This window comes from Mobula birostris, chromosome 8 (genome assembly GCF_030028105.1).
Source record: "Mobula birostris isolate sMobBir1 chromosome 8, sMobBir1.hap1, whole genome shotgun sequence".
Classification (NCBI taxonomy): domain Eukaryota; kingdom Metazoa; phylum Chordata; class Chondrichthyes; order Myliobatiformes; family Myliobatidae; genus Mobula; species Mobula birostris.
This window is the reverse complement of record NC_092377.1, coordinates 84,998,428-85,010,590: the sequence shown is the minus strand read 5'-3', so window position 1 is coordinate 85,010,590 and position 12,163 is coordinate 84,998,428. Positions and strand designations below refer to the sequence as shown.

The following is a 12,163-nucleotide window of genomic DNA, read 5'->3' as shown; positions in this document are numbered from 1 at the left end:
ACTCTACAAACAAGTCTCTTATTTTTCATAGAATTAAAAAAATAGAAAAATCTTGAATATAGATAAACGGAGATCAAAGTATATTATGCGTGCTTTATAAATGAGCCAACCAAAGTGGATAAATAATGCGCGAATACATGTCATTTCAACGATAACTCCTTCTTCGAAAAGCAGGCTGGAAAAATCTTCAATACAGAGTGGGGAAATTTGTTTCCGATACCAATAATTCTGACACATTTCGTCATTTGATTGAAGACTCCAACGTCAGAGCAATGGACAAGTTTTTATTGCTGGCATAATTTGCACCCCATATACCCCAAGCCTTCCCGAATGATGTCAACATTGAATTCCAATAAATATAATATTTCCAACCGTTCTTTATCGGTGCATAAACGTGCCCACTATCTCTAGACCACCGAGTAAGATATTATATTTTGTGTTAAATATATTAACCAGTCCTTTCCGAATGGCCCTATGTTCTTCTAGTGAATTAGATTTACAAACAAAAGTATACAACATTTTGATGGATATGATTGTCATTTAATGTAACTGTGAAATAGCGATTACCTTTTCTATTATTTAATTGAAATCTTTACCGCTAAATTATAGATTGCCAACCAGCATTGGTCTTCGGGTTAATGCTCCGAGGCGAGACGTATTGAGAGAACTGCCTGATATTTGAAGGACTTGGGGAGCACAACAGGACAAAACTTTTGCTAGTAAAGCGTTGCTCAAATCCGTGGAATCCCAAATACCAGCGGGTATTGTGTAAGCACCTGAATGGCAGCAGAGATTAGTTTCCCACAGGTTTTATTTTTATTTATCTGGTCACTTCCTTTAGAGAGAGAGGGAGAGAGAAAAAAAAAACAAGTTTGTAAGTTTGACCTGTGCTGATCTCTTGCATGTGTGTCTCAACGGGAGAAACAAGCTAGGCACGTCCCGAAGCCATAAAGTGCAACTTTCATGAGCATTGACAGTTTTTTTGTGACCTGTGGGACGACGAATATATTATTATTTCAACTGTGTGAAGGATGAGCAGATTAACGATATACCCCCCATGCCGACATAAGGTGCACAGATTGTGCCTTCCTGACGAATTCCTTATCACTTAAACGCCGAAAACCAGCCTTAAGACAATCATTCATGCAATATTATATCTGCGTATAAATCTGCGACTAAAATATGTAGTCGTTTCAAAATGGTGTTCAAATAGAAACATTCGATTGCACTTTATTTATTATTTCTGACAACGCTTGATTGGAAAGAGAAAAAAAGGATTCATCATTTGCGGATAGACGGATTTCCTTGAATACTGTCTTCCCGATGTGTTATAAAAAAGTTAACTTCCCCGTCCAAGTGGTTAATATGACCCTCAGAAGCACCCTTAATATAAGAATGACACACCATCATGGAAAATATTTTATTGTTATAGACTTAATAAACTGTAATTAAATTATTACATTCACGTGTGTCTAGATAGGACCAAGGTAGTGATTGTTCTATTTACTGTTCCAACCTCTTCAACGACGTTTGTATCATTTTGTCGTTGTGTGCCAATTAGAACACCTTTTGGAACCATTAAGTTACTTCTGATAGTAGAAATAATCGTGGCTAGTTGTTTCATACAACACTTTCATAAATGTGGGTGCTCTTATTGAAAAGATAGTGATCGGACACGCAAGGATATGTTGGGGGCAGTATCTCATGTCCAAGGGATTTCAGCCAATCTTCTACGTCGTCTCTCAATTACGAACTTTCTCGCTAGAATTCTTTTCATTAATATCTCAGCTTTTGATTAAAAATAGCATGGGTTACCTTCATATATGCTTTCACCTGATAAGAAGAAATGACATCCCCGTGGCTTAGGAGAACGCGGGAAGTTTGACTTCATTAAAAAAAAGACATTTTGAACAGGCGCATTGCTCATGTTGGATTCTTTTTAGAACCCTGTGTTGATATGCTGACTTGTCAATATCTATTAATCATCTTTTGCAAAACGAACATAGAAGAACCTGTCAATGACATTATAAGATAGCTGGACAGCAAGCAGGGGGAGGGGCGGGGAGCGCAGGAAATCCATAGTTTAACAATGAATTAAGTGAACAATTTTTCTGATGAGGAAGTCTTTAGATCATATAACGCCAATAAGTAAATCAAACATGAGGTTGTATTTACTAACATCTAAAGGAATTATCCAGCTTATTCTTTATTACAAGAACAGGCAAATTAAACTGCCAGGTGAATTATTGCTTCTGAGTTTCTTCATTTATTTAAGGATAAAATTTGAAGTTTTCACAGTTCCGACGAAACTTCCGATTGATCTACGCGACCTTTATGGATGTAGGAGCTGTGAGGATGGATACAGAACATGGGGCGTGAAAACTAAGCGTGACTTAAAAATTTTCAAATATTCTTTCAAAATATGTACTATCAAGAGTAAATAAACTAGGGGGAAAACAATGGCAAGGTCTTCTATTTTGGACATTGGCACACACGTGTTTTGTACTTTCATGATATCTTATTGAAGTTTGTAGTAATCAAGACTTCAGCAGTAGCTGCCCTTCTGACTTTCAGGAGGTTGCCAAATAGGCGGAAAGTCTGTGAGCGACATTAATAATTCTGTTTCAAGACAGCCAATAGGGAGAGGAGGAAGCCAGCGAAAGACTAATGAGAACTTCGCAGCGTGACCATCAAGATTGACGTGGAAAAACGTGTAAAATTGATCTGGACAAACTGCAGCCTCTAGGATTTACAAATTTACCCTAATCGGATGAAGATCACCTTGTGCTATTCGTGCAGCCCCGTCTCATTATTGTTCTCCCACCTCAAGCCTCCAGATTGGGTCGCGAAAGGAATTCTCCTGTGCTTTCGAAACCGGACTCTGTTCCTGTCCCTGTATTTACCCGTCAGACTTCAGCCTAACTCTCCGAAACAAATTTTCAGCCATTGCAAGGGGAGGTTTGTTTTTTTTAAGATTGCTGAGTGATTCTCGCTTCGTTGGACAATGGGTAAGCATCGATTCCTATTTGCATGGTTCAATGGCATGAGTTTGATAACACAATAAAAGATTGCTTTACGCGCCTGCATTATGTCTGAGGATCAAAACAGCGATCGGCACTCGGCCACTCGTCTTTGGTAGATTAGACTTAAAGGGGCTATTTTCCGATGTTGAAAAGTAAAATAATAGATTTTTGGGGGGGACTGGGTGTCGACAGACTGGCGCTTATGTTAAAAGTACATTAGTGAGGTGGGGTTGGATCACACAGAGATGGTTTTACGTATTGAGGAGGTAGTTTGTTATCGGTCGAGCTGTACTTCACGCCAGGCGCAAATGCAATGGAGTACCCTGGTGAGTGCAGAAGTCCAAACATAGCTGCAAGCGAGTCGATAATAAAGAAATACTATTCTCCAAAAACATTACTTCATATTTTTAGTCGGCGCATATATTTTTGTTGGAGACCATTTTCATGTTCAGGGCTTTAGAAGTTTGTGGGAAGTGTGATGTTTTGACAGCTGTTTAATTTCTGTCCTTGTATCGTTTATGTTTTAAATGCGGGAGATTATCACGATGGCCTCTTCTGCTTTTCTTTCCCGTAGATCAGACGTACGGGGAGGTGAATCAGCTGGGAGGCGTTTTCGTTAACGGGAGACCACTTCCCAACGCGATCAGACTGAGGATCGTAGAGCTGGCTCAGCTGGGGATCAGACCCTGCGACATCAGTAGGCAACTCCGTGTCTCCCACGGGTGCGTGAGCAAAATCCTAGCCCGATACAATGAAACGGGCTCGATCTTACCCGGGGCTATCGGGGGAAGCAAACCCAGGGTCACCACCCCGACCGTGGTGAAATACATCAGGGAATACAAGCAAGGAGACCCGGGCATCTTCGCTTGGGAGATTCGAGACAGGCTCTTGGCCGATGCGGTCTGTGACAAGTACAATGTCCCTTCCGTCAGTTCCATTAGTAGGATCCTGAGAAACAAAATCGGCAACCTTTCACATTCGGGCCAATGCGAGACCAGCAAGCAGCTTCCTCCGCAACCGACGCTGTCTTACAATCCCATTTACCAGTACTCCTACCCCAACCACATGTCATCAGCCGCCGCAAAAATGAGCAGTACTACGGGAGTCCCCGTGCCAGGGGTTACGGGACATGTCGGGATCCACAGAGCCTGGCCGAGCGCCCATTCCGTCACCAACATCCTCGGACTCCGAAGCCTTGTTGAACAGTCAGGTAAGCGTGTCACCTCCCTCTCCGAGTGTACCTAACCCTTCTCCAGTGCTTCGAAAATTGAAGGGAATAAATAATTTCGCCGTTACGTTTCGGTGGAAAGGGATCGCCTGATCGTTTATCTCAGGAAAGAAAAAAGGAGGATATTAAGAGCCGTAAGAAAGAAACACCATGATAGTGTAACTTTGATTCTGCATGTGTCACTTCTACTACAAGTAAAGCCAGCAGCTATTGCTCACAGCAGAGACTAGCAGTTTAAAGTAGAAGAGGGTTATCCGCTTCTAATTGTAAACGTTTGAGAATAGAATACATGGCGTAAGAAAGTCAGAAAATAACATGAAATTTGATAAACGAGTAGGTCTCGCTGGCAGCATTTTTGGTTGCTTTCTTAACGGCCTAACGTTTGTTAAAAAATAAAACATATAGATAATCTCCCCTTTCCTGCCATTCTTTTCGACAATGTTTGACCAAATTCAGGCCTTTCTCAGATCTTTCTTTGTGTTTGTCCTCCCCCCCCCAACAGGAAGCGGCCTTTGTGGCCTACGTTTCCCCTTACCTGGGCCCGGCAGCCCGAGTCCTGTCCTTAACTGCTTTATCCGATTTTTTTTGGTTAAATGCTGACCTAATTGAGTCTATTGAAATATCCAGACCTTTGCGAATTTTAGTTTTTTTGTTTGTGAGCTGGAGAATAAATATTTTAAAAATATTACTAAAAGAACGAAGTTTCATACCAATTCATTTTCCACCTTGCCTTTCCATTAACTTCGTCCTGACGGGTCTGCCCGAATTTAAACTATATTGTTAAATAATGACGTTAGTATATTGTACCTTGGTATCCTCAGAGAAGATTCTGCGTCTAAGGAGGCCGATAATTTAAGTTTTGATCTGGTGTGCAAAATTATACATGAATGGTGTTTCATTTCGTTATTGTCGATAGAAACAGTCCAAAAGAGAATCTCACACGGTGTAAGTCATCGGATTCTTGTCATGGATTGCTTTAGGCATAGACTAAATATGTTATATCTAGGCATTTAAGTTGACGATAACTGATATCAAAATAAATCAAGTGCAGAAGAATTCCGATTACAATGCTTTACCAGCAAGACCTAAAGTTCTTGTTCATATTCCTGGCGAGGGATTCGTGTAGAAAGCAGACGGGAATTCCTCGGTTAGACATTGTTTACACGCAATATAATTAAATAAATGTATTTTAGCTGCTCTTGGCGGAACTGAGGCTTCAGCGTATCAAACAAAAGTGGAAGATTGGAATAATGTCAATAGAGCAACCTTCCCATCAACTCAAAGTGTCAACGGGATAGAGAAGCAGGCGATCGATCCGGATCTGAAATACTCCCAGGTACTGTACTGACCTAGTAGCCCTCCTGTCTAGATTTTCGCTTATTGAATAATGTGGTTCTACATTCTCAGTGCCACTTGCTGGCAATACCGACATCTGAAACTAAAATAAGCTTTGGTCTTGTTGCATTACAGCCGCCTTCCGCACTGCCTGCTGTGAGTAGTTTCGTCCCTCCCTGCGCAGTTGGGCCTTATCCCTCGTCAAACCAGGTACCGAGCTATGGAGTGTACGGGGGCCCTGGAGCGGGCTACATGACTGGCCACCCCTGGCAGTCCCAGGGCAGTAGTCTGTCTCACTCTGGGCCAGGGATTACTATGCACGGCGGAGACATTCACGCACCAATGCCCTTCAAACACCTCTCGGCCAGAGAAGGTAAATCGCTTTGCTCGTTATTATGGTCACGGACTATTTCCTCAAAAATACTGGGTCAGAACTATTAAGCGATTCACAATATTTTCGTAATATTTTGAATGAAACAAAAGTAGCTGATGAAACAAAAATGTTCTGTCTGGAGACCACCACGCAGGTTTCTAACGTTTAATTCATTTGCGTAACAAAACCAAACGTGGAACTCGCAGCGGAATCGATGCAGATATTCGCGGGGTCTGAAGTACAACCAAAATGGCCCGTCATCAAAAACACATGACTGTCAAGAAATAGAATTTTTGAAGCTTCATTTGCAGGAGGAGCATTTTCCAAGTACAAAGCAATGACAGGGTTTTGAAAGTTTTGTGCATCTGTTTAGTCAATAGTGGGTGTTTAAAGAGAGCCTCGTACTGCACGCCTTCGCATTAATTCTGCTACGAGAGTGTTGTTGCCGCTCTTGGGACAATTCCGGACTGAAAGCAATTCTATTTTCCAAAAGCTCCTTGTGTTTCATGCTAGTCACAGCAATATTCACATACTGGGCACAGGAGCCACCTATAAGGAGTTGTAAGGCTATGGGTTGAAGCTGTATGATAACGTAGTTCGTCAGCTGCAAAAATTGGGGTGTGCATTACTGATAAATATGCTTCCATATTGTTTTTAATTATATTATAAATCATTTAGAGGTTATGGAAAATAAAATGAATTGGCGAGCAATTGTGCGTCAAGCATGCCGACTAGATAGAAGTTCGGATGAAAGTTGTTTGCAAGCGTCTATTAAACCCATTCGACTTGGATATCAATGTCTATATTTTCTTTGGATGCAGTTAAATGTGAATTGCTAAATATAACATTAAAAAGTATAGTCGCTACTAATGGTTACAAATAACAACGTCCAGATCTTGCCCAAAATGATTTGAGATGGCTACCTGGGATAATGTTAGTGCAGTTGTCCTTGAGAGTTGATTCTCGTCAAAACCTGACAACCATCTGGTTTAGATAGTAGAGGCTAAAACTTTTGTGGATGAGAGCATATGGAAAAAAAAGAATAAGGCCGCCCCTACAGTAATTAAGCTGCTCTGCTTTGATAACCCAATGTTCCCTGAATGGCCCTTATATCCGACCCATCCTGGGCTGAATTCACTCCGAGCATTTGCTGCAGGGTTGTCCGATGTAATCTAAATATATACTATGTGTTTAAATGTATGTATGTATGTACGCACGTGTGTGTGTGTGTGTGTGTGTGTGTGTGTGTGTGTACACATGTATATATAGAGTCAAGACTTTGTGTGTGTGTATAGATATACATAATCAGTCATTACTTTAAGGTATTGATGGAGCAACACACACAAAGTGCTGGAGGAACTTAGTAGGTGAAGTAGCATCAATGGAAAGGAGTGAACAGTCGACGTTTCGGCCCGACATGAGTCTGTTCAATCTTTTTACAGATGCTGCTGACGTGCTGAGTCAATTTGGCATTTTCTGTGTGTTGCTTTGGATTTCTAGCATCTGCAGACATTCTCATGTTTATACACACACGTGTGTGTGTGTGTGTGTGTGTGTGTGTGTGTGTGTGTGTGTGTGTGTGTGTGTGTGTGTGTGTGTGCCTACTACTCAATAACTTTTCTCTTTTGTGCAAAACCATTTGACACATTTAAAAGCATAGGAGTCGTAACACAAAACTCCTATCAATAGTTCTGCTACTTCCCTCACATTTTGAATAATGGCCTTCCGGGGTAACTAGATGCGAGAAATAAACTGCACTTTGTGCAGTTCAGGACTTCAAAGTTAAAATGTGAAAGCAAGAATCATGCGTTCTTTACGGGTGTCCGGAATCAGGTGCTCAAAGTAAGGGGTTGACTGTTCAAAATTGAGCTAAAGAGCAAATTATTCACACAGATGGTAGCGAATCTTAAGGATTCTCTCTACCTTGGGGCTGTGGAGACTCAGTCACTGGGTAAGTTCAGGGCAGAAATGTTAAATTGTAAGGAATGGAGGCTTCATGCAGGTAGCTGGTGCTGAGGTAAAAGGTCAGCCACGATCTTATTGAATGTGGGTCAGACATGTAAAGCTGAGCTGCGTGCTCTTGATTCGGCTTTTTATGAGCTTATCGGAATTAATTTGCTTCGTTTATTCGGCAGCAGTTTGAAGCGAGGAGAAAACACCGTGACTTTAAAAAAAACAAACGATTTCTCTCCGTGATGTTATAGACGCTGCATTATATATATTGTGTGTGTGTGTGTGTGTGTGTGTGTGTGTTTGTGAGAGAGAGAGAGAGAGAGAGAGATGATGGGGAGGAGGGGGACAAGTGATGCTTTTTTAGTAACTTTATTTCTGTCGCTTGAGCATCTTTGTACGCTAGTAGAAAGATACGAGGAAGAGTAAGAGTTAGCGTCAGTCAAGTATAAAAATATGATGTTTTATGGCAGCCCAGTCTACATTTTTTACGTTAACATATTTAAAGGGAACTTTTTGGTGGAGAACGTGCAGACTACCGACTTCATCAGTCATCATAAACCGGCTATTTATTTTCAATGTCAAAAATCGAAACCATGCACCCATACGGTATAGGACCTATCATTTTTTTTTCCTTGAGAAAGTTAACTCAGCGGGATTTAATTCACTAGTATATTTTAAACCGCATATAATTTTACAAATGGTTTTGTACATAGCACTGAAGCTTGGGTTCCTATTTTCGTTAATTTTCCTTGAAGTCCAATTTTACGCCGAAGAAGAGTGAGGGCGAATCTGAATATATTTCAATTTAGGTCCTGTATCATATAAACCCAAATGTGGCAAACCCATTTGTAAATATTTTCCACGTAAAGGACACGCGAGGGGCAAGGACTTTGAACTCGAAGAGACTTTGTGTATCTTGTACCATTGTTTCGATATTTCCACGCAGTGACGGGGAAATACGAATCGTACCCGGAGAAACTTTCAACAGTTAGGAATTGAGCAGTTCAAGTATCCTCGTTTTAAAACAGTGGATGTTCAAGAGAACAGGGTTCTTGTGTGTTTTATTCTGGAAACCTCGCGTTGATTGATCATTTAAAATCCTAACCACTCTATCTGATTGCAATGTGGCATTTATTTCACGCAGCAAAACAAAATGGGGAGGCGCTGAGAATTGATAGCGTTTTAGCAGTAGGCTCAGCACAAGAGAAATGATAGACCTGTGCTTTGGCTTGAAGGCTTTCATCACCACAGTCTTGTCTAACTTCAGCAGAAGAAACTGCTTTCAAAGCAAATACTATCTCAGCCTAAGAGTGGGGGTGGGGTGGGGGATGGTTATTACTCAGTGTAGGGATCGTATTCCCACCGGCATTTCTCTTCAACCGATGCATTTAGAAATGTTTTAGAAAGTAAAGATTAACTCCAGATTTTGATTATCTTTGAAAAAAGCAGAATCATTAGAAATAAAATTCTCTTAGCCTGTCTAACGACATTACATCCAATGAAGGAAAAAAACTCTGTAACGATCATAAACACAGGCGATTCTGCAGATGCTGGGAATCCACTTACATTTAATCTTAATTGATTATCAAGAGGACAGTGTTAAATGAGAGTCAATATTTAATTGAATCCGGATCTGCCCGCACCATAAGCAGTTGAAGTCGGCGACCTCACGGAAGTATCAGCCCTAAATGAAATTTGAAAGACATCCACCCTCACGTCTTTAAAGGTGGAAAACTGTTGGTCCCGGTCCATTTCACAGTTTTGAGCGGGGAAGTCTAGACGGGTGCAGATGTTCGGTGCGAGTTAGGTATCGCCTTTCGGCGAGTTCATAAACGACCCCCCATCACTCTCTTAGGTAAATTATTTGACAGCAATACAAAAGTGGGAGGCAGTTGCTTCGCGTTTCGGCCAATAATTATTCCCCAGTCAGCACCATAAAGCGGGTTATCTGATCATTCCGTATTGCTGTTTGTGAGAGTTTTCTATTCCGGTTGCCCCAATCCCAGTTTATTGGAACAACCATCATTGGATGTAATGTGCTCTGGGACTCACCTGGGTACATGAAAATGCTATTCAAATGCAATTCTTTTTGCAGAATGAAGACATTTTGAACTATTATTTCTATTATTCAATATTCTGCATTTGGATTTTTTGAAACTAGTTCAGTGGGATAGAGAAGCAGACATTTGCTTTAGGCGTTTGGTTGTTTATCAAGACACAATGCAATGCTGCAGTGTTTCTACCTACATCTCTAAAAACAATCAGTGCTGTGCGGGGTGTTGTGGAAAACAGAGTAATAATGAAGTGACATGACGTCCATCTGGTTTCTAATAGAAACATTTGGGCAGAAATGAGAGAAACAAACCGATTTATATCCATAGAATCATAGAAAAGTACGGTACAGAAACCTACTGATAAAGATATCCTAGAAACTGACTGGCCTGCAGTGAATTCAGGACGATGCTATCAGATATTCAGCGTTCAGGTGGCATGGCGGTTACCGCGACTCTATTACAGCATGGGACGTGGGAGTTCGGAGCTCAATTCCGGCGCCGTCTGCATGGACTTCGTACGTTCTCCCCATGACCGCGTGGGTTTCCTCTAGGTGCTCGAGTTTCCTCCCACAGTCCAAGTCGCACCGGTTAGTAGGTTATTTGCCATTGTAAGTTGTTCTGTGATTAGACTAAGTCTGATAGGTGGGTTGCTAGGCAACGCGGCTCGTTGGGCCGGAAGGATCAGTTCCATGCTGCATCTCTAAATAAAATCAATTAATTAATAATATGAAGTTTGCCCTTTTCGTTCCCAACAGAATCAGATCAGATCAACTGAAATAGACCAGCCATCACAATGAATGGTGGAGCATGTTCGGGGTGGGGTGGAGGGGGGGGGTGCAAATGGCCTGCTTTTATTCCCATCACTTGCAGGCTACACCATGGCAACACCATGGTGCCTCATAAGTCTTTTGATTCCGTCTAGGATCCATACAAATCTCTTTTCGTTAGAGGCCTAAGAATACCCATCTGTATACTTTATTATTATCCAGTTTCCTGGGCAAATGGGAACTACAGTTTCGGAAAAGATTGCATTTAGTTACATTTTCCTCGCCACTGCTCTGTTCTGCCCTGACCCGCGTTAACTACAATGAAACGTTTTTTTTTAGAGAATTCGCTAGTCTGTTTCCTTAAGATTTTGTTTTCTTTTTCTTGCTTTTATTTCAGTGGAGGACAGAAAACCCGGGAGCCCCGTTAGCAAGCCCCCAGAAGCTCTCAGGAACACGCACGGCCTCTCAATCTCAGCCTCCAGCACGTAAAACCCGGCCGGTAATTGAGTCACTTGTAACAAATCGAACTGCTCCAAAGGATCTGATCGAACCGTAACCCTTAATCGCAAGGTTTATTTCCAAGAACTGATTTTTTTTTATATTGAAAAAGAGAAATAAATATTTTCACAATACAGCAGCTACAAAAATGCCCCCTGCACAAAATATGTCTCTACGAAGAGATATCTACAACGTAAGCGCAGCACGAACATTGTAAACAATAATTCTAAAAGGAGAGAAAGCGTTCAGGGCAGAATATTTCTTCATATTTCGACAGGCTGTTGGTGGTGGGGAGGCCCATTTGTCTTGACTTAGTTTCATATATGTATAAGAAGTCAGAAATCATATTTGTTATGTAGCTACTAGGAATTTAAGCCATAATGTAATCAAAAACGATCTGCTAATTTAAAGCAGGCTTCGCGTATAGATCTGGTACCATTCCTTACCTTGCGAGTGACAAGCGCTCTCCTTAGTTTCGTGTAATGTATTTTTGTACATAGCTTTATGAACCCAGTCACTTGGCTAACGCGTAAACGATGTGAAAAGAGTTTGTGAACATAATGTATATCCGAGACTGTAAATGTACAAAATATTTTGCCTTCGCGGATTATTTTATATTTTTATATTTCGAATTTAAAATATGCATTCATGTTGAAATAAAACAACGTTAAAATAGACGGCTGTATTGTGCATCGATTCAAATCATCAGTTCTCCCTTCACAGATGCTACCTGACCTAATCGACATTTCCAGCCTTTTCTGTTTTAATTCAGTTTTCCAGCATTTTTGCTGTCACAGGCCGTCCAAATGCAAGACGGTTCTGCTGGGCAAGCAGCGTTTTGTAATATTACACATACAATGTTTTGATTTCCACCTAGTTAATTATCAATGAACCCGCTCCCGTTATTTAGGGGCTTCTTCGGAAAAACTGCT

The 12,163-nt window shown here is 41.1% G+C and overlaps 1 protein-coding gene across 1 annotated transcript; it reads left to right on the top strand.

Moving 5' to 3' along the window:
• Positions 1–2,941: 2,941 nt before the first annotated feature.
• LOC140202230 (paired box protein Pax-1-like) lies at positions 2,942–11,336 on the top strand. Its single transcript, XM_072267099.1, has 5 exons — positions 2,942–3,008; positions 3,598–4,233; positions 5,445–5,587; positions 5,722–5,959; positions 11,131–11,336. The coding sequence occupies exons 1-5, from the start codon at positions 3,005–3,007 to the stop codon at positions 11,220–11,222; spliced, it is 1,113 nt and encodes a 370-aa protein (XP_072123200.1). The 5' UTR covers positions 2,942–3,004; the 3' UTR covers positions 11,223–11,336.
• Positions 11,337–12,163: the final 827 nt, after the last annotated feature.